The sequence below is a fragment of the Balaenoptera borealis genome (assembly GCF_965194805.1).
Source record: "Balaenoptera borealis genome assembly, chromosome: 1".
Lineage (NCBI taxonomy): Eukaryota > Metazoa > Chordata > Mammalia > Artiodactyla > Balaenopteridae > Balaenoptera > Balaenoptera borealis.
Window position 1 is genome coordinate 59,054,394 of NC_138860.1, and position 26,384 is coordinate 59,080,777.

At 37.7% G+C, this 26,384-nt stretch overlaps 1 protein-coding gene across 13 annotated transcripts in view; it reads right to left on the bottom strand.

Annotated features, from left to right (window-relative positions):
• PRRC2C (proline rich coiled-coil 2C) overlaps positions 1-26,384 on the bottom strand; it is a 100,054-nt gene that overhangs the window by 61,566 nt on the left and 12,104 nt on the right. For 9 of the 13 annotated variants that reach the window (XM_082343728.1, XM_082343729.1, XM_082343734.1 and 6 more), the window contains exons 2-6: positions 7,431-7,596; positions 5,732-5,909; positions 4,221-4,330; positions 2,988-3,113; positions 813-1,033 (exon numbers count right to left, since the gene is read on the bottom strand). In XM_082343728.1, the coding sequence (XP_082199854.1) occupies positions 813-1,033; positions 2,988-3,113; positions 4,221-4,330; positions 5,732-5,909; positions 7,431-7,542 (747 nt within the window). In that variant the 5' untranslated portion in view covers positions 7,543-7,596. The remainder of the gene's footprint in view (positions 1-812; positions 1,034-2,987; positions 3,114-4,220; positions 4,331-5,731; positions 5,910-7,430; positions 7,597-26,384) is intronic. The other 4 variants (XM_082343733.1, XM_082343730.1, XM_082343725.1 and 1 more) reach the window with 2 other exon arrangements.

The following is a 26,384-nucleotide window of genomic DNA, read 5'->3' on the forward strand; positions in this document are numbered from 1 at the left end:
AAAAATAAAATAAAATAAATAAAAAAGAATTTCTTTTTAGGTGTGGTAATGGCACTGTGGATTTTCCCCTAGTCTTTATCTTTTAAAATATAACCTAAAATATATATGGATGAGATGATGTATCTAGGATATTAGTAACGCCAGGTGGTGAGAAATAGGTGAAAAAGATGGACCACAAATCGATAACCGTTGAAGATGTATGGTAGTTATGGGAGGAAGAAAGTTCACGCTTTCTTTTATCATTTCTTTTTTGAATGTTAAAAATATTCCATTATAAAAAGTTTTTAAAAAAAATTCAAGGTATACTAATAAAAACTTTATAACTGAAGCAGGTATTAACCTTTTCTTGTGCCATGAACAACCCCTCTGGCAGTCTGATAAATCTTATGGACCTCTTCTCACAGAAATGTTTTTAAATGCATAATTAAAAACACAGTATTACTAAGGAAACAATTATACTAAAATTCTGTTACCACAATATTTAAAAAACAAATTTGTGATACAGTAATGTATGTGCTTCATTAAATAACACTAATAACTATTTTGAAGTAATGCTGAGTATAAACAATATTTGCAATACCTAAAAACAATGTAATGTGATATGAAAATACCTATGATCCCTAAGGATAAAACATGGGTACTGCTGATACTTTCTGCGATTTGATTCCTAAATTCATAATCAAAGAAAATTTTAATTTTTAGTTAGACGTTAATGAAAATAAAGACCTCAACTTTTTCCTATTCCAATTCTTTCCTTGGAATCCAGATCAAAAACCTCTTATTTAACCACTTGCTGACTCAACAATACTCACGTAAGAAGGCATCATAGCTCTGTATTGGGAAGCAAGGGCAGGCTGTTGTCCATTCAGTTTAGCCTGTGGAGGACCACAAGCTATCCTCTTTTCCACCACTTTGAGGATATCATTTTGTTCTGATGTTCCAGCTGTGCTTTCATCCTGGCCAGACTTTTCATCTTGGTCAGATGTTAAAGGTGAACTAGCAGATTTACCACCATCTCTCCAACAAGCAACATCTGGTATGAAGAGAGAGAGAAAATAAGAAAAAAATCTGAAAATGGAACAGAGTGAAACCAAACTAGGCACACTTCAAGAGAAGTTAAGCAAGTAAGCATAGTGAAGGAATAGTGAAAGTCTAACCTAGGCTGTACTAGAAATTTAGACTTTGAAGGTGTTTAGGTAGTCAAGAGCAGTGGCTTCCAAAGCAGAGACGATGTACCTCAGAGCAGCGGTCCCCAACCTTTTTGCCACCAAGGACCGGTTTCATGGAAGACAATTTTTCCACGAACGGGGGGAGGGGGGGTAATGGTTTGGGTGGTAATGCGAGTGATGGGGAGCGGCAGATGAAGCTTCCTCGCTCGCCGGCCACTTACCTCCTGCTGTGCGGCCTGGTTCCTAACACGCTGTGGACTGGTACCGATCTGCGGCCCAAGGGTTGGGGACCCCTGCCTCAGAGGGTACCACCAAAAGCAAATACTGGGGTCAGGGAAGAAAATATTAGAACTTCCCTATTAAGCTTCACCAATTTTTGATACAGAGATTAAAATCACTGTTATACCTGAGGTGTCCTGAAGAAGGGGGGAGAGAGTTCCATAACCCAGAAGGATTGACAGTGATGCACGCTCTCATTTGTTTTCAGTCTACTATTGCTAGTTACATGTGCCCAAGTGAGCAGATTCAGTGACTGCATTACCTGACTCAACTACACTTAACCAAATAAAAGAGATAAATGATGTTACAAGGAAACCCTGTTTGGTTCGAATGGTCTCTACCTCCTGCTATTCACACCCTGTGTAGTCCCCTCTCAGCAGTGTACCAGGACTGGTCTGTGTAACTTGTAGAATAAGGCAGAAGTGTTGGCTGTCTTCTCTGAGAACAGGCTATGAAAGCCTAGGGGTTCCATCTTGGGTGAGAGATGTCTGTCTGTCCCTCCTTATTTTTTCTGAGGAAATCTGTTGTGAGCCGCCCACATACAAATGAGCCACCGTAAGAGAGCTTAAAACAGCAGCCCTAGTCAAGTCAGCATCAGATGACAGTTTCACTGCAATTCTGTTGACAGAGAACCAACAAAACCTGAGCTAGAACCCCCAGCTAAGTGGCTCCCAGATTCCTGACCCTCAGATACTGTGTGAAATGGTAAGCCCAGTTCAGTTTGTCTTTTTAAGTTGCCAAATTTGTTACACAGCAACAGGTAACTGGTGAAAAGAAACTAAACAAGAGAACAGTGGAGCTGACACATCTATTCCTAATACAAACTCATCAACCGCATTACAGTAATTAAAAATAAAAATTAAAAAAGGTGATTTACCCAGACCTGGCAAGAAATGAGCCAAAGAGATAGAAAATGTATTAGGTTATCAAAAACATGAATTTGTAACCATTACTGTAAATAGGAACTACCCTGTACATGGTACAGGTTTCTTTGAGATATTTGGTAACAACACTGAATCCAATATAATTAATAAGATGTTTTAAAATCTCTCAAAGATTTTATATTTCTATTTTTAGTTTCTGCTTTATAATGTACATAATACAAGTATCTCTTACTATCCAAATTGATTGGTTCCTAGGTTTGAGTTCAGAATATTAATAGAAAGCAAATGAATGGATATAAATTATAAACAAATATTTGCATATTGGGAAGGTGTGCTAAAAAATTTTACTATTGTAAAAATGACCAAATATTGATGTGCAAACAAGTCACCTAGGCATCTTGTTAAAATGCTGACTTTTGATTTAGTAAGTTGGGTGTGAGGCCCAAGACATATACTTCCAACAAGTTCTCAAGTTAAACTGATGCTGTTCATGTAAAAACCATACTTGAGTGACAAGCAACTACAGTTACTATCTGCCTTTTCAAACTAGGTGAGTCATCATACATAGAGCAATAGCAGACAGGAGGTTATATCACAAGATAAAACACAAATATAATCTCATTCTGTATTTTTATTAAATAGAAAGTATTCTTACTTGGTGGGCGTAAACTGGGTCCAGGTCCATAGCTGTCATCAGTTGATTCTTTTTCTTTTTTTTCTTGATCCCCAGCTGCCTGCAGGCTGGGAAATTCTTGCTGAAAATGACTATTCACCTGGATTCCTATGGATTTTTTTTTAAAAAAATTACATGTAACTTTTATACTGAAGATAATTCAAAAACCCTCCCAGGATAGAGCTCTCTGTCTTTTTTTGATAATTTATTCCGCATTTCAGTGGTGACTGTTCGTATCCATAAAACTTTTAAATTTATCTAGAATTAGAATCCCTTGGAAAGTTAATGAACAGCCATGAGGAAATAAAAATCTAAGAAAGGAATCGCCAGACATTGTTCCAGTGACTCATTAAAGATAATGAGGCAAGTAAGGAGAATTTCACTTCTGTTTCTCTTTTATTACGACTCCTTTCATTTTCAATATAAGTAAAATTCCTTTACTAATAAATAGCTCTAAGAATCAGTTCAAATAATATTGCTAAAATAGAATTTATGAATCAACACTACAAGTATCACGGTGAGACTAAAATGCTTCATTTTAATTTATTGCGGAGATACTGATTGCACCTCACTATTCACTCATTCACCTATCTACCTACCTGCCCGCCTATTTATTTTTATACTTCCATAAATTTAAAAGAGCTGATTTTATTAGCTTGAGGGCCCAGATGGGTTTTTCCATACAATGTTTTATAGACATGTTTTGCAAGTGGGAAAATTAAGTTTTGTTGGGGATTCCAATCATTCCTAGCAGGGAGGGAAGTATTACAGCTACTGTGCTTTATGGCTACTCTCTAGGTCTTCTCTACCATGGAAATCGTGAACAGCATGTTTGAAACAGAAGAGGTTTAGGGGCACAGATGGAAAATAATATGGTTTCTAGCAATCAACATAACGTCTGGATACTTTTATGTCTCAGAGCTGAAGGCATAAGATTTTGTCTGGTCATGTAGGGTAAAGACAGAGTAATGTGGGGCACAAGGTACCTTAAAGATTCCTTCTTTAATCCCTATTATTGGCTCATACATGGCTCTTAACACTGAAACTTAACTAGCCCAAGAGAATTTTTACAAGACCCTTTTTTTCAGGGCCTGATAATATCTTTTGACAGTGTTCTCTACCCCTGCCAAAACACCACAATTCACCCCTTACCTCCTGCATGGCTGTTCAGTAACTATCAAGCCTAACCAGTTTCCCCAGCTAATGTCCACTTACCATCTCCTTGCCCACCTTGCTTGTTACTGGCCCATGATTTGGGAGCAGGGGCTACTTCTGGGGGAGCTGCAACCCCAGGTTTTGGTTGTGCTGGTGGAACTTCTGGTGCTCTTAAAAAAAATATGAATCCATTATTTCAGATATTATATGTTTAAATAAAATAAATATTGCATTTACGCTGAATTTGTATACAAATTATTTTGGCTACACATTTACTCAGATGCACCCCACCATGTTTTCCCTCTCCAACATTCCTTTAAATGAAGTACAGCTATTTTTGTCCCCTTTCATTTCTACCCATGAATAACCCAAGGAGATGACAGCTTTGTTTTTAATTTTGGAAAGAAAAGAGGGGAGGAAGGGAGGAAGGGAGGGAGGGAGGGAGGGAGGAGGGGAGGAAGGAAGGAAGGAAGGAAAGAAGAGAAAGAAAGAAAGAAAAAAAAGAAGCACTCATTATTGAACATAGCTACCAAAAATTTGTTTTGAAGAAGTGAACATTTATAATTAGAAATAACATTATAGTCATACATACAGCCTGGATTGGTGGGATTAACCAGGGGCTAAGGCTAAGCAAGCTCTCCATTTGGCAGTCAACAGTTTCACCACTGTACATATTACTGTTAATCAAAAGAGGTAACAGCAACTTGCCTGATGCATCCCCATGAGTAAAAGGTGTTTTAAAAGGGTCTACAGTTTTATTCAATTCTTGTAATGAGTTAAGGCTTAAAAATGAAAAAGGTAGTTAACAGGCTTAAGAAATGCAATATATTTCTGGTATACTTAGACCTAAAACTGACTTGCTACTATAAAATAATTCTATAACAACTAAGAAGTAGAGAACAATAAGTCTTTAGTAAACTTCACCCAAGCAGTTGTATTTATTGTATAAAGCTCCCCAAACCAGAATAAAGAAATTTAGTAACAGATATAGGCAAAAAGCACTAAGTACTCACGTTCTTGTCTTATTTTTAAAAACTACCACTACTTAGCTTAGTCATTTAATAAACCAAGAGCCCTGAATAATCCGTGACACAGAATGCTAAATATTTATTGAATGAATGATGATTAAGCAGGATATTACTAATTCCACGCCAGCTTTCTTGTGAATTCTTTATTTATTCAAATAATATTACTTGAGCACCTATGATGTGCATCAGGTATAGTTTCAATGAATCAGGCAGACAGAAACTCTTAGCTTCATGAAAAGTAGTTAACAGAATCAACTCTTAAATCATTTTAGAAAGAGAATGCCTGATGTGGTGAGGATGGGATAGGAGGGAGCCCGACAGTGTATGATACAAGGAAAACTGTGATTAGCAATTCTGTCAACTGTTCTACCCTGACACATAAAAATACTGCCACTAAACCCACACATAGGAAAAATTACACAAAAGTTGACTATATAAAACACTTTAAAGGGCATAGCACAACACCTAGAACGTAAGGAACTCAAACATAAGTTCCCACAAAGAAAGGGGAATGATTTCATTCTTTAATAGACTTTGACTCACTTTTCTTCTTCGTGTTGCTCTTGTTTTGATGCCCATCCTGTGCCATCTTTAGGTACGATGTTCACATTAGGATCGTTGCCTTTGTTTTCCGCTTTGAGACTTGGGAGGTTAGCAGGTGGAGGCATACGCCGTGAAATACCAACTTTTCCAAGACTCTGTAATCCATGTCGAGCTGCAACTAAAGATCAATAACATCAACTTTCTTAGTAACTATTTTATTCTTAAAACAAAATAAAAAGACAACAGGAATTAATGGGATCTTGAATTATTATTTTCTATTTTAAAATGAAAAAATTAAAACTAAGCCACACACCTGCAACATACCCAATGTAGAAATTATACTAAAATTAACTATCAAGCCACTGAACAGATGCTTTAAAAATTCTAACAACTGGGACTTCCCTGGCAGTCCAGTGGTTAAGACTCCACGTTTCCGGGCTTCCCTGGTTGCGTAGTGGTTAAGAATCCGCCTGCTGATGCACGGGACACGGGATCAAGCCCTGGTCCAGGCAGATGCCACATGCCGCGGAGCAACTAAGCCCGTGAGCCACAACTACTGAGCCCGCGCACCACAACTACTGAAGCCCGCGCACCTAGAGCCCATTCTCTGCAACAAGAGAAGCCACCGCAATGAGAAGCCTGGGCACCGCAATGAAGAGTAGCCCCCGCTCGCCACAACTAGAGAAAGCCTGCGTGCAGCAACAAAGACCCAAGGCAGCCAAAAATAAATAAATAAATAAATAAATAGAGTATACAGAAAATAAATAAAATAGAACATACATTAAAAAAAAAAATTCTAACAACTGAACCAACCCTATAAACTACAAAAAAGAAAACACTGACAATGCTGTCTTCTAATTTTTCCAGGGAATCGATTTTAAACTCGAAACTTCGTATGTTAAAGAATAAACATGATATGAAACAGACTCACAGACATAGAGGACAGACTTGTGGTTGCCAATGGGGAGGGGAGTGGGGGGTGGACTGAGGGAGGGTGAACTGGGAGTTTGGGGTTAGCAGATGCAAACTATTAAATACATAATGGATAAACAACAAGGTCCTACTGTATTCAATATCCTGTGATAAACCATAATGGAAAATAATATGAAAAAAGATTGTATGTATATGTATAACTGAATCACTTTGCTCTACAGCAGAAGTTAACACAACACTGTAAATCAACTATACTTGAAAATAAATTTTAGAAAAGAAGAAATATGCTACCTTTATGTACATAATGAACACTGTTAATGCACCATACAGTATCATGTGTACATGGTCCAGTTTTCACTCTTCACTGTAAACACTGGGTTCAAGGTATTAAAAAACAAAACTAAGAACCACAGGACTCTCTCTAGTCCATAACTAAAAGTGGTAGAATAAATCCACTAATACATAGCTTTATGCCTATTAATCTCATTGACCAAGTCTCCCTTTTGGAACCACATAGTTTTATTTATTTTCTGATAACAAACAGGAAAAAAAAAACATATTTTAAAACATTTATAAATTTTCAACTTTAAAAAATTCATATCCCTTCAAAGATGTGTACGTATATAAAAAGCCCAATGTAAACAGGCCTGCATTAACATATGTTTGCCCTAGATCCTAATAGCAATAGCTCTAGTGTGTCATTTATAGTAATAAAACAAAACCATGAAAACTATAAAAAATAGAAATGCCATTTGATTTTACTCACCTGTGGTTTTCTGAGTTTCTAATGATTTACCCTTGTAAGTATTAAATAAACTGAGTGTCGCATACTTTTTCCCATCCTTTGCTTTTGTGTTCTGGCCTGACTTCTCCGACATTTCAGTGGAAACTCATCGAGTCCAGAACGTCCTGCCACACCCCTTAAAACCAGTCTTTAAGATGCACATAAGAAAGAAAAACAAGGAGGAAAACTTTAGAATTAGTTTACTAAAAGCTGTTAGTAAATTCAAATGTTCACAGAAATTCTGAAAAATAAAAACATGAGAAATTAAATCAATCTTCAATAACTCACATCAACAATAATTTCAAGAGCCTGTTTAATACTGTAAAATTCCAACAACCAAAATGTGACAAAATTAATCAAAATAAGCTTCCATGTGCTTGGTGAGTATATTTTTTATGATTTGTAACCATTTAACTACACTATAGAGAATAAGGGTTTTAATCCATACTGAGATGAACAGTTCAAATACAGTGAATCTATGGATAATGTCTTTCTATTTAATAAACAAATATCATTCAACTTCATAGGACTGAGATAACTGGCATGATCAGCTTACACATATGGAATCCAAACGTGACAGAAGAATAACATAGTTTCCCTATAAACTGCATGCCTGTGTTTTCAGGCAGTATGTGTCTAACAAAGATCTATTAGTTTAACAGTTTAGAATAGAAAGAACATTCTATTTTCTCTGCATTCTGCAAAGAGTAGAATACTTCTTTATAAACCCAAGGTACATAAAAACAATATTCTATTTCATGGCTATGGAGTAAGTGTTCAAGAAATGGTGTACACTTGTCAAAACAAGTCTCTGTGTATATGAGAAGTTATTAGAAGTACACAGTATTTTAATGAACATTCATATACGAAGAGAATGTTCATCTTTGGAACTAATGTATCCCAATTAACAACTAGTTTATTAATAAACAGGGCAAAAGACACAAATTAGGTCTCATACTATTTCCCTTCAATTTAATGAGGTGTACATTATCAACCTTAGGAGTTGGATTTTTTGTTTGTTTTGTTTATTTTGTCTTCAGGGTGGAAGTAGGACAGGAGGCGGTGAATTCTACCAATAAACCATCAACAACTAAAAGCATGGGAGCTAAAGATAACACAGAATAGTATATAATGCAAAAAGCATTCAAAGTTAAGGAATGCCTGTGTAGACCCTACCATCATAAAAATCATTTTATGTACTAGTTTTACATTTGTCAATTGCAGAATAAGCATCACATGCAGAGATGTGATTTTATATTCATATCACCTGCCACAATATTTATGGCGTTCCATAAAATTTATCAACAATTTTCACATCTGTTATCTCATTTCAGTCTAGTAACTTTATAATACAGTTAGTATTCTGATTTTACAGATAAGGAAACTGATGTTCATGGGTAAACAAGATTGGATTTGAAATCAGGACTTCTGGGTCAGTCCATTTACACCATGCCGCCGCCTCCTCATGTAACTGTAATCACTTAGCTTCTCCAAGTATACATTTACGATAGACCATCTTTCCTTGAAATAAATTGTGAAAACGACTCACCTGCAACCAAAAGAACTACATTAATGAATATAAGATGGCTTACAATCATATGTGGCAGAATGTATATAATTAATTTTATCCCAAGGGTGCTAACGATGACAGTGTGAAGAGAGCTATCTATATACTCCAAGAATCTATCCTGTTGACATATTTTCACCAATAACATGGACAAAGATATACAGGAAGAATATTCACCTCCAGTGACAAAAGAGGACAGTGCATATTCATTAGATGACAAAATTAGAACTCAAGGAGATCTTCCTTCAGGTGAAAAAAAAGTAACTGACATATAATAAAAAGTCAACTTGTTCTTTCACCCTCATTTGATGGCAATTTTAACACCTAAGAATCCTCAAACCCCTCCTAACCCTACAACTACTCATGCAGCACTCTTAGTGGAGACCCTCACGTGCCTACATCACAAACAAAGCAACAACATTAAGAAAGAAACTCCTTAAACTTCCTAGGGGGAAACCTACAAGGCCACCGGCATCTACATCCATCTTTCCTAAGGGTTTCCTTTCCTTCACCTACTGTTACAGTGGTTCTCAGCATCATCTAGAAACTTGTTAGAAATGCAAATTCTCAGGCTCCAACCCATACCTACTGAATCAAACTGAGGATGGGGCCCACCACTGTGCCTTAGAAAGCCCTCCCAGTGATTCTGAAAAATACAAAAGTTCAAGACTCACTGACTTACTACAAACAGATATATGCTAAGCAGTGGTCGGTCCTTAATTCTTGTCACACATTAAAATCACCTGGGGATTTAAAACATACCAGTTTCCGACTTCCCTGGTGGTTAAGAATCTGCCTGCCAATGCTGGCGACAAAGGTTTGAGCCCTAGTCTGGGAAGATCCCACATGCCGTGGAGCAACTAAGCCCGTGCGCCACAACTACTGAACCTGTGCTCTAGAGCCTGTGAGCCACAACTACTGAGCCCGCATGCCACAGCTACTGAAGCCTGTGCGCCTAGAGCCCATACTCTGCAACAAAGATAAGCCACTGCAATGAGAAGCCCGCACACCACATCGAAGAGTAGCCCCTGCTCACTGCAACTAGAGAAAGCCTGTGCACAGCAAGGAAGACCCAATGCAGCCAAAAATAAATAAATTTACTAAAAAAAAAAAGTTTCTAGGGATGTGAGGTGGGATCTGATCATCAATCCTTACTTTGAAAATGCTCCTCAGTCAATTCTAATATGTAAGCAGTCTTCAGAACCACTGCAATAAAGGAAGTGTATCTTTCCTCCCATTCCATTTAAGGCCAATCCTTCCTTCTGTGCTACCCATCCTATCCTCAACTTCTTTCTCCTTCTAAATTCATCTCTGTAGGAAATCTCATCCAATTCTAAGGCTTCAACTACCAACCGATCATGCCAAATTTATATCTCCAGCCCAGAACTCGGTGTTCTTACAGAATTCTACTGCCTGTTTACATTTCTCCTTTGTTTGGAATAAAGTTTCAACTTTACCTAGAACACAGGCATGTACTTCACATTAAGCATTTCAGAAGCAAACCTACCAAACATTCACAAAGCATGAGAGGAATACTGTAGTTAAAAATATTAAGTTGAGAGTCAACAGTGAAAATATCTCAACATTTGACAAAATGCAAATGTTATGTAAGAAATTAACAAATTGAAGAAAAAAACTTGCAGAAACCCAAACATTAATGCTATATGAACAAACAATTCACTATAGAGAAATATCACTAAGCAAATGTATTAAAATGTTCAATTTTATAAGTAAACAAAATGAACAAGATAGGGCAGTTCACCTTGTCCATTGGCTTACATAAGGAAAACAAAGTAACATAACACAATTTAACCATAGGGTGACAGAATATCTAATTCAACTCAGCCACCACAAAACATTAGAGCCTGGAAATAATCACAAAACGAACCTTAATTTTCCTACTTAAGAGTTAAATAAACTAAAAAATTTCCTTTAAATTATAAGGAATTTCCAAATACAAAAAAAAAGAATAAGAAAATTCCTGCGAATATATAATAAAATTCAAGTTTGAATAGTTCTTTTTAAGGTTCAAAATTCTGTACAAAGTTTCTCCTTCCACTATTAACAAACTACTGCCTATATGGTATGCCCTTCAGTACATGCTCTTTCACCAAACAGATAAACAAAGTACATACTGGGTATATTCTGAGGTAAGAAAGATGGCCAGAGAGTCAGCTTCTCAGGCCATTAGAATAGAGAATAAATTTATTCTTTCATATCCTATGAGCCTCTCCAGTATAAAACCCAAGAAGGCTTTATAGTACTTACTACCCCCCTCCAAAAGTAAATCATAAATACACATGATTGAAGTTAGTACAAATGCATTCATAAGATAATTCAATCAAAGATAAGAACAAACTATCACAATGTACCTATTTCTATAAAAGATTATGCATTTCTAAAGACAAAGAATTTATAGCCATAAACAATAAGACTGGATAAATCAGAAAAGCCAATTGCACTCTAATGGTTTGCCAGTTATATGTGGGCACTTTCAGCAATCCCACCCCTGGGTACATATGCAGAGAAATCTCTAATTTGAAAAGATACATGCACCCCACCCCTATGTTCATAGCAGCACTATTTACAATAGCCAAGACATGGAAGCAACTTAAATGTCCATCGACAGATGAATGGATAAAGATGTGGCATGTATCACAATGGAATACTACTCAGCCATAAAAAAGAATGAAATAATGCCATTTGCAGCTACATGGACGGACCTGGAGATTATCATACTAAGTGAAGTCAGAAAGAGAAAGACATATACCATATGATATCACTTATATGTAGAACCTAAAATATGACACAAATGAACTTATTTACAAAACAGAAACAGACTCAAACAGAGGACAAACTTGTGGTTTTACCAAAAGGGTAAGAGGGGTGGAGAGGGATAAATTAGGAGTTTGGGATGAGCAGATACAAACTACTATATATAAAATAGATAAACAACAAGGTCCTACTGTATAGCACAGGGAACTAATAAACCATAATGGAAAAGAGTAGGAAAAAGAATTTATATATATATATAACCTGAATCACTTTGCTGTACACATGCATATGTAATGTGTTTATATATACTGTCCAGTGCAGGTAGGTGTGTGTAATTTTACTTATATATAAATAAAACAAGAACTTAAGATACTGAATTGATGTGATCCCTAACAGAGAGGAAAGAAATGAAGTGAGCCCTATGGCTTCCTGAGCTTACTGCCTGGAGAGCTCCCAGGTCACAGCACTGAGAAGGGAACTCAGAAGAGAGTCCAAGTGGAGGCTGGGAGACTCCCTAAGTTGAAGAAATGAAGCTGGGCATTCAGGATGACCAAGGTAGCTAGGATATAATACTGGAAAGAAGAGAGGTATACAAAGAGAAAATGCTACAGATCTGCAGAGGATCTGTTCCCCCTTGTGTATTCAGCAGAGTATCAATATGTACATGTGTGAGGAAACCACCCAAAGCCAGGAAAGAACCATCTGAAATAATCAGAGGGAACAGTGCCTGTTGCTCAGGAGGGACTGGGAATAGCACCAATTCTCACATGCTAGACTTTAAATCACACTGTTTCTGGTAACTGAGTCCCAAGCAAATCTAAAGAATGTTTATTTTAAAAAATGGAAAAATATCCAGCACCCAAGAAGGCAAAATCCACATTGAACAATTCAATTAAAAACTACGCAGGCAAAGAAGCAGGAAAATATGAACCATACTGAAGAGAAGAATCAATCAACTGAAACCAATCTAGCTGACCCAGGTATCAGAATTAGTGGATAAAAATATTATTTTATATAACTGCATTCTATATGTTCAACAAGTAAAAAGATTAAATATAGAGACATGAAAGATAAGGCCTGAGACAGAGTTAGGCAGCCTAATCTGTGTAACTGGTGTCGCCCAAGGAGGTGGGGTGAAAGGAAAAATAATGGCCAGAATCTTACAAAATCTGATGAAAACTATAAATACAGATGCGAAAGACTCAACGAAGTCCAAGCATAAGAAATATGAACTAAACCATACCAAAGCACATCATAATAAAATTGTTCAAAACTAATGATAAAGAGAAAATCTGAAAAGCAATAAGAGAAACAAACATAAGAGTTAGAGCAGAGGGAATTCCCTGGCAGCCAGTGGTTAGGACTCTGTGTTTTCACTGCCAAGGGTGCGGGTTCAATCCCTGGTTTAAACTAAGAGGAACTAAGAGGTTTATAAAAAAAAAAAAAAAAAAAAATTAGAGCAGAATCCTTGTTGGAAACCATGCCAAGTGAGAAAATGTTGCAGCCACATGCTTAAAGTATTGAAAGAAAAAACTGATAACCTAGAATTCTATATCCAGCAAAAATACTTTCAAAAATGACCAACAAGAGTTTCTCAGACTTAAGAAAGATGAAATAATTCATCATTAGCAGATCTACACTCTAAGAAATGTTAAGTCCTTCAAACAGGAGAAAAAAAAGAAAAAAAAAGTTACCAGACAGAAGGCTGGATCTACAGAAAAGAATGAACAGCACCAGAAATGGAACTAAGTAAGAAATGTGTGAAAAACACTTTTTTATTATTTAAATATCTTTATCCCAGGAATGCAGAGGTGGTTTAACCTTCAAAACTCAATAGAGGCATTTCACCATATAGTAAACTAAAACAAACACACAATTATCTCAATATATGCAGAAAAAGTATCTGACAAAACACAACACCGATTCCTGATAAAATCTTCTCAGGAAACTAAGACTCAGCCTGATAAAGGGCATCTATTACAACCTATTTAAAAAAAAATAAAGTCTATTAATAAAAAACAAAAACCTATAGCAACATCATACTTAATGGTAAAAGACTGAATGGTTAACCCATGTTCTAAAGAACAAAGAAAGGCTATCAACTCTCACCACTTCTGTTCAACACTGTCCTAAAATTTCTAAGCCAGTGCAGCAAGACAAGGGGGGGGAAAAAAGGAAGTCAGATGGGGAAGGATGAAATAAAACTATTTGCTGACATGATCATATATGTAGAAAATCTGACTAAGTCTAAGAAAAGCTACTGGAACTAAGAAGAGAGTTAAACAAGGTTGTATACAAGATCAATATACAAAAATCAATTATATCAGTGTATAGTAGCAACGAACAATCAGAAATTAAAGTACAACTTTTAACAGCAATTAAAACTAGGAAATACTTAGGGATATATCTGACAAAAATTGTGCAATATTTGTATACTGAAAACTACAAAACATTAAAGAAGACCTAGATAAATGGAGATAGGCCATGTCTGTGAGTCAAAAGACCCAATAATAAGATGTCAATTCTTGCCAAGTTTATCTGCAGATTCAAAGCAATCTCAAACAAAACCTCAGAGGGAATTTTTCTACAATAAGCAAAAGAATTTTAAAAAGAAAAATAATGTTGGAGGGCCAACGTCACCTGATTTCAAGACTTATAAAGCAGCAATGAAGACACTGTAATAACAGTGTAAAACAGATCAACAGAACAGAATATAGAAAGATATACAAAACTTGGGACTTCCCTGGTGGTCCAGTGGATGAGATTCTGCACTCCCAACGCAGGGGGCCCAGGGTTCGATCCCTGTTCAGGGAACTAGATCCCACATGCCACAGCGAAGATCCCACATGCCGCAACTAAGACCCAGTGCAGCTAGCTAGCTGAATGAATGAATGAATACAAAAATATACAAAACTCAATGCAAAATGGACCATAGCAAAGGGTACAAACTTGCAGTTAGAAGATGGGTTAAGTTCTGGAGAGCTAATGTACAGTATTATGATTATGGTCAACAACACAGTATATGTATTTCGAAGCTGCTAAGATCTTTTTTTTTTGTAAACATCTTTATTGGAGTATAATTGCTTTACAATGGTGTGTTAGTTTCTGCTGTATAACAAAGTGAATCAGCTATACATATACATATATCCCCGTATCTCCTCCCTCTTGCATCTCCCGCCCACCCTCCCTATACCACCCCTCTAGGTGGTCACAAAGCCCCGAGCTGATCTCCCTGTGCTATGCGGCTGCTTCCCACTAGCCATCTATTTTATATTTGGTAGTATATATAAGTCCACGCCACTCTCTCACTTCGTCCTAGCTTACCCTTCCCCTTTCCCCCTTCCCATGTCCTCAAGTCCACTCTCTAGGTCTGCGTCTTTATTCCTATCCTGCCTCTAAGTTCTTCAGAACCTTTTTTTTTTTAGATTCCATATACATGTTAGCATATGGTATTTGTTTTTCTCTTTCTGACTTACTTCACTCTGTATGAGTCTCTAGGTCCATCCACCTCACTACAAATAACTCAATTTCGTTTCTTTTTATGGCTGAGTAATATTCCATTGTATATATGTGCCACATATTCTTTATCCATTCATCTGTCGATGGACATTTAGGTTGCTTCCATGACCTGGCTATTGTAAATGGAGCTTCAATGAACACTGTGGTACATGACTCTTTTTGAATTATGGTTTTCACAGAGTATATGCCCAGTAGTGGGATTGCTGGGTCGTATGGTAGTTCTATTTTTAGCTCTTTAAGGAACCTCCATACTGTTCTGCATAGTGGCTGTATCAATTTACATTCCCCCCAACAGTGCAAGAGGGTTCCCTTTTCTCCACACCCTCTCCAGCATTTATTGTTTGTAGATTTTTTGAGCTAAGATCTTAAATGATAATTATGCATGTGATGTGTGGAGGTTTAAGCTAATGCTACAGTGGTAATCACACTGCAATATATAAATGCACAAAAATACACCTTAAACTTATATGACATCATATGTTAATAATATCTCAAATTTTTAAAAAAGGACCACAGACAAAAGGTAAAACCTGAAACTATAAAAACTTCTAGAGAAAAATTAGGAGAAAATCTTTGTGACCCTGGGTTATATATAAAGACTTCTTAGATAGTACACTAAAAACACAATTCATAGGGAATTCCCTGGCAGTCCAGTGGTTAGGACTCAGAGCTTTCACTGCCAAAGGTGTGGGTTCAGTCCCTGGTTGGGGAACTAAGATCCCGCAAGACGCATGTGGTGGTGGTGGGGGGGGGGGTGGCGGGGCCCACAATCCATAAAAGATGAAATTTCTAAACTAGACTTTTGCCTTTTGAAAGTTCTCATGGTTGAGAGTGAAAACACAAGCTACTGTCTGGGAAAAAACATCTGCAGATCATATATCTGACGAAACACTTTTATCCAGAATATGTACAAAACTCTCAGAACTCAGTAATAAAACACATGACCCAATTATTTTTAAAGGGCACAGGATGTGACACTTCACCAGAGATACACAAGTGGCAAATAAACACGTGTAAAGATATTTAGCATTTCAGCACCATTAGCATTTGGGAAATGCAAATTTAGACCACAGTAAGATACCTCCATACTTCTACTGTATTGGCTAAAACTACAGAATAATTATACTAAGTGTCGATAAGGATGTGGAAGAACTGGAACTCTCATAGCCTGCTCATGGGAATGTAAAATGGTATAACCACTTGGGAAAAGAGTTTGGCAGCTTCTTAAAAAGGAAAAAACATCCCCAAACCATACAATCCCAATTCCATTACCAATGTTTATACAAGAAAATGAAAACATGTGTCCATATGAAGACTCAGACTCGTACTCTGGTTCATAGTTTTATTTCTAATAGGCAAGCACTGGAAACAATCCAACTGTTCACGAACAGGTTACTGGATAAACATATTGTGGTATATACATAAATGGAATGAATACCCAAGCAATAAAAAAGAATGAACTACTGATAAATGTAACAACATGGATAAATCTCAAAGTCATTATGGTGAAGGAAAGAAGCTGGACGCCCAACATATACACTATATACTGAATTCAACTGCGGATGAAAAATGTTGCCTCCCGTATCAGTAAACAGAGGATGTTGCCACCGGCCAACAAGCCAGTAGCTACAGCAGCCACTGTGCACCCTGAGGGGATCCAGGATGGAGAAAAGGAGGATACTGGCCCTAGATAGTTAAGGTGCATATCAAAGGAATGATTTCAATAAGCCCAGACCCTTGCATCTTCCCATACTAGGAAAGAGCTAAATTCATTAACTTGAAACGTCTGGTTTTCTTTAATGAACCGTAACCGTTTTTGATGTTCCAACTACCTGGGTTTTGTTGCAAAACTTCTATATATACTGGCTCCTCCCTTACCTCTTTGGACTAGTCCCTAAGAGCTATCTGAAAGGCTAACTTCCAGGCTTAAGTCTTCAGTTTTGTCCGCGAAATAAAACGTAATTCTCAACTTTTAGGTTGTGCTTTTTTTTCAGTCGACACTACAAAATGCAAATGTATCTATGGTACAGGAAGCAGATCAGTGATTGCCTATGGATAGGAACTGGGAGGAACAGAAGGAAATTTTTGTTGATATGTTCATTATCTTGACTGTGGTAAGAGTTTCATGATGTGTAGATGCAAAGCATCAAATAGTATACTTTAAGTATGTGCAGTTTATTATATGTCAATAAAAAATATTTTTAAAAAGATCAAGGACCCCTAGATTCCAAGCAAACAAGAGGGATTAGAAATGAAGTTATTACAGATATTTACACAAATTTATTGTAAGTGGAGTGCAGACTGCAAGGTATGATATTGTGATTTATAAGAAAATTATGCTTGGTCTTCATCCCCACTCCTGACAGGGCTTAAAACCCTTGGAATTTCCTAAATAACAGGAGATAAAGGTATCTTTTGTTATTCGTAACAAGCCCCTTACAACCACACCTGAGGATAAGTTAATGTAGTGACTCCAGGAAGGCCTCTAGGGGCGGGGGCTGGTCGACAGGGAAATCAACTAAGTGATTAGAGGGCTGGAACTTTCAACACCATCCTCCTCTCCTCCAGGGAAGGAAGAGGAGCTGGAGGTTGAATTAATCATCATTGGCCAAAGATTTAATTATTCATGCTTCCATTAAGGTTGGGAGCACTTCCTGGAGGATGGAGCTCCCTAAACTACACAGGGACAAAAACTCATGTGCTTGGGACTCTTCTGGACCTTGCCCTGTATATCTTTTCATTCACTCCTATACTTTAATATCTTTGTAATAAAGTAGTAATCTAGTAGTAAATTGTTTTCATGAGCTCTGTGAACTGCTCTAGCAAATTAATCAAACCTGATTTACAGCAGCCAGCCAGTTAGCCAGCAGCACAGTTAACAATCGTAACAATCTGGACTTTCACCTGGCATCTGAAGTATTCGGGGGGACAGTCTTGTGGGACTGAGCCCTTATTAATCTCTGGGATATGATGCTATCTCTGGGTAGTTAGATCAGAATTGAGTTAAATTTCAGGACACCCAGATAGTGGCTGGAGGATCTATCTGCTTGGTGTGGGGAACCCCGCTCTCCACGTGGTGACCAGAAATGTCAGAAGTAAAGTAGAATATTAATATAGGAGATATACAGTAGTTTTTTTGTTTTGTTTTGTGTTTTTTGGCTGCATTTGGTTTTCGTTGCTGTGTGCGGGCTTTCTCTAGTTGCGGCGAGTGGGGGCTACTCTTTGCTGCAGTGCGTGAGCTTCTCATTCCGGTGGCTTCTCTTGCTGCGGAACGTGGGCTCTAGGCGCGCGGGCTTCAGTAGTTGGGGCATGCAGCCTCAGTAGTTGTGGCTCGCAGGCTCAGCAGTTGTGGCGCACGGGCTTAGTTGCTCCATGGCATGTGGGATCTTCTTGGACCAGGGATTGAACCCGTGTCCCTGGCAATGGCAGGCGGATTCTTAACCACTGCCCCACCAGGGAAGTCCCTACAGTAGTGTTTTTAATTTGTACAAGGGAAGAGGGCAGGGATGGCAGGGAGGGAGACAGGCTGGAAAGATATGAAATTGGAGAAATCAGTAGCTCTGATAAGGAATAATGAAGAACAATGTAATAATACAGCTCATACCGGAGCAGAAAAAAAAAATGTCAGAGCATAATAAACAAGGAATCAACAAACGGTTTTTGTTCCTGGGATTGATAAGAAAGTAGTTTAAGATTCCTGTGGCTCCAAAGTTAATAGACAAAACTAGAAATGTAGAAGAAAATCAACTGAAAGTGAAAAACACACCTCTTTCAAACCATAAAACATAGAATCATATAATTCAAAGGAATGCTCTTAAGGACTTTCATTACCAGACAAAACAATATGTTTTAAAAGTTACCCAAAAAAAGCAGAAAAGAAAAATCAAATTAAAATAAAAAACAGAATAATAACTACTGATCAATTCAAGAGCTGGCTCTTTTGGAAAAAAAATATATAAATTAGCTGAATCACTCTAATTTTAAGTTAACACTAAGAATGAGAAAGATGATATAAAATACACACATGAAGAGAAGACTTTGAAACAAGGGTTTTCTAGGAAAACAGAAATTACCAGATTTGGCTCAAAATAAACAGGTAAAAACGCTGGAAAAAAAAGTTGTCCAAAAGTTGCCCACCCCCAAAGTGTCTGGCCCAGGTGATTTCACAAGGGAATTCTGACATTAAACAGAGACAATTCACATGCTATTTACAATGAACTAAAGGCAGGCTTTGGCAAACTAAGGCCTATGGCCAAATCCAGCCTGTGGTCTGTTTTGTAAGGCCTGGGTAGAGAGCTAAGAATGGTTTAGAAACCAGCAGCATAGCTTAAAACAAAGTCTAAGAATCTATCCTAAAAAAATACTAATGTGTGCAAAATACACATACACATAAGGATATGCACTACAATATGGTATGTGATAAAATTTATTTATAATCTATGTCAGTCATTAAGTGATCCATATTTTGAAACATTTACTGAACACCTACTATGTATGCTATTCTGTGGACTGGAGATAGAAGGGATAAGAATCTGCTCTCACGGGTCTTACTTTCTAGTTTGGTGATTTAAATAATAGGTAAATAAAATCATTTCAGATGGTGACAAATGCCATAAATAAAACCAAACAGGACAACATGAAAGGGTGGAAACTACTTTAGAAAGGGTGGAACTACTTTAGATAAGTTGATCACTAAAGGCCTCTCTGAGGAGAGAGCTTCTGACTTGGATCTAAAGGGGAAGCAGGCAGCTTCAAGGTTGAAGAAAAACCAAATGCAAAGGACTTCGGGCCCTGATATGCTAACCATGTTCAAAAATATAAAAGCTGGGGAAGCAGAAGCTAGTAAGAAAGGGACAGTTGAAGGAGAGAAAGAAGGTTGGATGAGGTGGGCCTATTAGGATTAAAAATTTTATCTTTGAAACAATGGGAAATCACTGAATTCTGAGCAAAGTCTTGTCTTTGTTTTAAAAATAGCATTCTGGGAGTTCCCTGGTGGTCTAGAGGTTAGGATTCGGTGCTTTCACTGCCTTGGCCGGGGTTCAATCCCTGGTTGGGGAACAGATCCCACAAGCCTCTCAGAGCAGCAAAAAAAAAAAAAAAAAATCTATATTTATCTATATATATATAGATATACATATGTATATATATATAAAATTCTGGCTACAATGTGGAGAATGGATTGCAGGGGGTCAAGGGTGGAATGTGGAGATATCATAGATTGCCACAGCATAGACACAAGATGATGGGGCCGTGGTTGAAAAATGGAGACTAGATATAGAAGGCTAGGAAAGAGGAATCAAGGACAATCTGGGTCATGAACTTGAAAAACTGGACCTTAAGTGAGGTGGGGAAGACCAGATTTAGGGAAAATAGGGGAAGAGGGGAAATCAATAGTTCTGTTTTAGCCATGTTTAGTTTAAGATAAAGACACACAGAGATTTGTATAGAAAGATATTCAAGATATAAAGTAAAATAGTACTGATTGATTTTTAAAAATCATATATGCTAAGTAAGAAAAATACAATACACATGACGAGTATGAAAAATTTACAAAATCATACCACAAATTATCAGCAGTAGACACTGCTGATCATAAGGGACTTTGTTATACGTACTGCAATATCTAAATCTAAACAATAAGTGCACTTTGATTTTGTAACAGAAAATAATAAAGAACAAATGGTTTAAAAAGCAATGACTTGAAATTTAAAAAACTCAGTTTCAAGACCAGAAAAAATGCAAAAATGCACGGTTTATGGTTAAGTAAAAAGAAAAGAATTTAAAAACTTCCCTGGTGGCACAGTGGTTAAGAACCCGCCTGCCAATGCAGGGGACACGGGTTCGATCCCTGGTCTGGGAAGATCCCACATGCCGCAGAGCAACTAAGCCCATGTGTCACAACTACTGAGCCTGCGCTCTACAGCCTGCGAACCACAACCACTGAAGCCTGCGTGCCTAGAGCCCGTGCTCTGCAACAAGAGAAGCCACCACGATGAGAAGCACGTGCACCACAACGAAGAGTAGCCCCCGCTCACCACAACTAGAGAAAGCCTGCGCGCAGCAATGAAGACCCAATGCAGCCAAAAATAAGTGAATAAATTGAAAAAAAGGACTAAAATTATTTAAAAAAAAAAGAATATCAAAGACTAAAGGTAAATAATAGTTGGTGAGTTCACTTGACTTCTGATCTGCCTGATCTGTAGTTTTTATTACAAATAAAAATCAGAAAAAAGTAATCTCCAAATACACGCACAAACCTACTTTAAGTGAACATTCATTGAGCATAACACCACTGTCATTATTCCTCCTTATATCATAAAAGGTGCCTCCAAGTGTAGTAAAGAAAAATGCCTCTTCCTTTTGGGCACTGGCATGGAGAACCTAACCCACATCTATAACATCGTTTCCAAGGGACAACCTATCTTCTTCTCTCTTGTGTGCTCTTGCTCTTGGATACTAAAACCTTAAATAATGAAACCTATGTTCTCTTAAAGCCTGCTGGAGTAATTAGTATAGTCTCTGAAATACAATTTAGCAAAGCAATCCTCTACAGGTTACACAGAAACAACAAGCCTTCTGAAAGTACCTCCCTATTGCTGCAGTGACAATATTCATTCAACATTTATACAACAAATGTGTTGAGAACTAATAAACTGCCAAATGTTGTTTTAGATGTTAGGATATATCATGAAAAGACAGATGATGTCCCTGCTTTCATGGAAGTTTTAAAAATAAACAAGTAAATGAAAATATGGAAATGAAAAAACTCAACTGGGTAAAGGGACAGCAAAGAGAGGAAGGAGACTTTAGATAGGATGTTGTAGGTCTGGAAGACCTCTATGAAAAGGGGACATGAGTTAAGAAAATCAATCAGTGGTTCTCAACTCAAGCTGCACAGACTTATTCAGGAAGATTTTAAAAGACACTATATGTCCAGGCCCCACTGCCAGACCAGTTAAACCAATTTCTGGGGCTGGGTCTGGCAATAGCATTCTTTAAAAAGTTCCCCAAGTGTCTCTAAAGTATAGCCATGGTTGGGAACCACAGAAAAACAAACCAATTTTGATCTTGGAAACAAGGCAGTAGAGGAAGTCAGAGTAGGCAGAAGTCAAATATTGCAGAACCTCTTAGGCTAGGATAAGGAGTATGGCCCCTGAGTTTGTTCTAAATGTCATGAAGAGCCAATGGAGGGAAAAATAATCCAAAAAAAATCTCAACTGCTGAGTAAATGCATGGCTGCATTCAGCAGACCCACATCTTAAGTAACAAAATGGTACAATTTACACAAATTAGTAATTCAAAAAACCCTTGAAACTGTAAGCTCAATAGGAGCATTTCTCTTCAAACTAGTCAGCTTCTGATTTCAAAAAAACATATGGCACAGCTATACGAGACCAAAGGAACTATATCCTCTACTTTATCCCTTTTAATTTGGAAAGCTTTTTATTATTTGTATGCTATTAAGAATATCTTTTAGGGAGTTCCCTGGTGGCCTAGTGGTTAGGATTCTGGGCTTTCACTGCCGTGGCCCAGGTTCAATTCCTGGTCAGGGAACTGAGAACCTTCAACCTGTGCGGCGTGGCCAAAAAAAAAAAAAACTTCTATTTTTTATATTACTACCCTGTCTACTATGTACCTAAAAAATCTAAATCATTAAGGGCTGAAGGTCAGTCTGCAAAAACAAAACTTTCTGAATAACACACCCCCTTTCTCTGTTTAAGGAAAGAGAAAGTAAACATCTCTCTAAATTCAAGGTTCTATGACTGAGCAATGCTGGTAAGAAACTAGTATTTTTTTCACTGAAATTAGATGTAGCAAAACATGCACCTACATTTTCCCAATTTTGAACAATAAATACATATTACCTTTTTTGACCAAAAAAAAAAAAAAGTTAAGATGGAAGAAAGGAAGAAAAAAAAGGAAAAAAAAAGGAAGCCTGTGGGCTTCCCTGGTGGCGCAGTGGTTGAGCGTCTGCTTGCCAATGCAGGGGACGCAGGTTCGAGCCCTGGTCTGGGAAGATCCCACATGCCACGGAGTAACTAGGCCCGTGAGCCACAACTACTGAGCCTGCGCGTCTGGAGCCTGTGCTGCGCAACAACAGAGGCTGCGACAGTGAGAGGCCCGCGCACCGCGATGAAGAGTGGTCCCCGCTTGCTGCAACTAGAGAAAGCCCTCCCACAGAAACGAAGACCCAACACAGCCAAAAATAAATAAATAATAATTAAAAAAAAAAAAAAAAGGAAGCCTGTGCTTTTAAAGCCAACAGACTGTTTCCAAAAGGTCTAAGGGAAATTTGGAAGGCAGCAGTTTACCATAATATAAACATCAACTTTTTGAAATGAAAGAATAACGGAACAGTGGTAACAAAAAGATGGTTTTCATGAAAGGATAGGTATTGTAGGCTGAAAATTTATGGGAAAAAAAATCTGTAAGGGATTTCCACATCAAGAGATTAGGTACCACCTCTAAAATTCCAGCAGTGCCCAAAATTGTAAGATTCTAAGGTGACTCACCTACGATTACAAAAGGATTAAAAGTATTCGATACCAAAAATATTAAGTGATATTTAAAATCTAGTATATTTGGGGGGGGGAGGAACCTCATACTTTTGTAAATCACCAATTTGCAAAATTCAATTAAATAACAGAATCATAATCTTTCTGGCCTCCATGGGCTTCTATGTATCCAGCCTCTGTTTACCTATTTCCTCCTTATTCTTATGGTGATTGTTTAGTTCCTCTGGGAAACACACCACAATGTCCCACTCAAATTGTTGACATTAAAAAGAAACTGCAACCATTTCCAGATGAGCATGCTGGACACACTCAACAAATGTTTTATTGAACAAATAAAGGAAGAATATATACTAGTAATAGTCAAGTATCACATACAAATATAAAAATAAAGAGCTTCCGTGTAAACCATTTTCATTGGTTTCTGTGACTGACATCTGCCTCATTTTTTTTTCCTATCCCTCTACATAAATGTTAACTGCTTTTGTCAGCTCTCTCTTCTCTATGTGCTTACCGCTTTAGCCATCTCATTTACTGTTCACTGCTTCAGTAAGGATAATTCCCAACCAAATCCTTCCTTCAAGCTACAATCTTTAGACATTCATTTTTAATTGCGTATAGAACAAAACATCTTCACTTAAGTTTCTTGACAGAACTACACACTAAAAACGTTTAATTCCGCCATCCACGCAAAAAAAATATTTACCCAGTGCCTACTAATCAGGCACTACTAGGAACAAATGAAAAAGAGACATGCTGATCTCATCAACTGAGTGGAGATGTGAGAAGGCTGGAAAAGATTTGCAAGGAACTGGGAGAAAAGACACCCAACTAGTAAAATGAGGCATTGACAGGCAGCACTGAAACCTTAGTAGAAGCTGGAAACCAGGGATATACAGTATTCCCAAGCCTGTGCAGTTTGAAGACTGTTAACAATGTCAGCAGCATGTCTAGGAGTAGGGAGTGGTGGGAGGCACAAAGCAGCTGGATCAAATAAGAAATTAGAGTTGTGCCAGGCAGGTGTAAAGAAAAGCAAGGGAGATGAGAATACTGCCAGGAGAACGGTTAGATTAACATTTCATGGAAGTCTAAATCAGAGTGAAGTAATAAGACAAGCTGGAAAAAAATAAGGAGGAGAGGAGAAGGAAGTGGAAATGTCGAAAAGATCGAATAAAAGCTCTTAACAGTAGTGATTACTGAATGCTTGCTGAGTCAAGCTTACTATGGATTGCTCTGTTCATTTAATAAAAACAGCAGGAGAAAATGTACTGAATGAGAAAAGTGGAGGCATAGGAGCTTGTGATTTGAATGTAACGTTTCAGGTAATGACAGGGTTTAGACCAAGACATTAAAGTTCAAGAACATATAATATGCGTGAGTGTGTGCATAGGTACATGTACACACAGAGAATGGTAAAACAAATACAGTAAACTATTAACAATCAGGGAATATGGATGAACGAATATGGAAATTCTCTGAATTATTTTTACATTTCTTTGAGATTAAGATTATCCAACCCCCAAAAAAGTCTAAAAGCTTATCTGCTTTCCCAAACATGTTCTTCCCAATTTCACCATAACCATTTTCCCTAACCTCTAGTTTAAAACCCTGAATAATCTTTGATATTTATTTCTCCCATTTCTAACATAAAGAGGGATCCAAGTTCTATACATTCTAATTTTGTAATGTTTCTTGAAGCCAAATTTTAAAATCTGAGCTCTAGAGATTTAGAATGTAAAAATATCAGACTGGAAATAAGAAAAGCTCAAAGCCCAAGTCACCAAAACTTACCAGTGAAGAAACAACCTTAGAGAAGTAAAACTCATAAGGCTAGGAAGTGATGGAGCCAAGATTACTGTCAAAGCCAGTAACCAAGATAACCTCACCATATGAAAATCAGAACTCAATTTTCATTATAGAAGAGACAAGCATCAAACCTTTAAAATACATAATAATAAATAACATGTCATTTGAGGTTAAGAGATTTTAAAAGATTCAAGTTTTTCTTATCAAAACTTACTCTGGGGACTTCCCTGGTGGTGCAGTGGTTAAGAATCCTCCTGCCAATGCAGGGGACATGGGTTCGAGCCCTGGTCCGGGAAGATCCCACATGCCGTGGAGCAACTAAGCCTGTGTGCCACAACTACTGAGCCTGCGCTCTACAGCCCACGAGTCACAACTACTGAGCCCACGTGCCACAACTTCTGAAGCCCACGCACCTAGAGCCCGTGCTCCACAAGAAGAGAAGCCACCGCAATGAGAAGCCCGTGCACTGCAGTGAAGAGTAGCCCCTGCTTGCTGCAACTAGAGAAAGCCCGTGAGCAGCAATGAAGACCCAACACAGCCAAAAAATAAATTAATTAAAAAAAAAAACTGGGCTTCCCTGGTGGCGCAGTGGTTGAGAATCTGCCTGCCAATGCAGGGCACACGGGTTCGAGCCCTGGTCTGGGAAGATCCCACATGCCACGGAGCAACTAGGCCCGTGAGCCACAGCTACTGAGCCTGCGCGTCTGGAGCCTGTGCTCCGCAATGGGAGAGGCCGCGATAGTGAGAGGCCCGCGC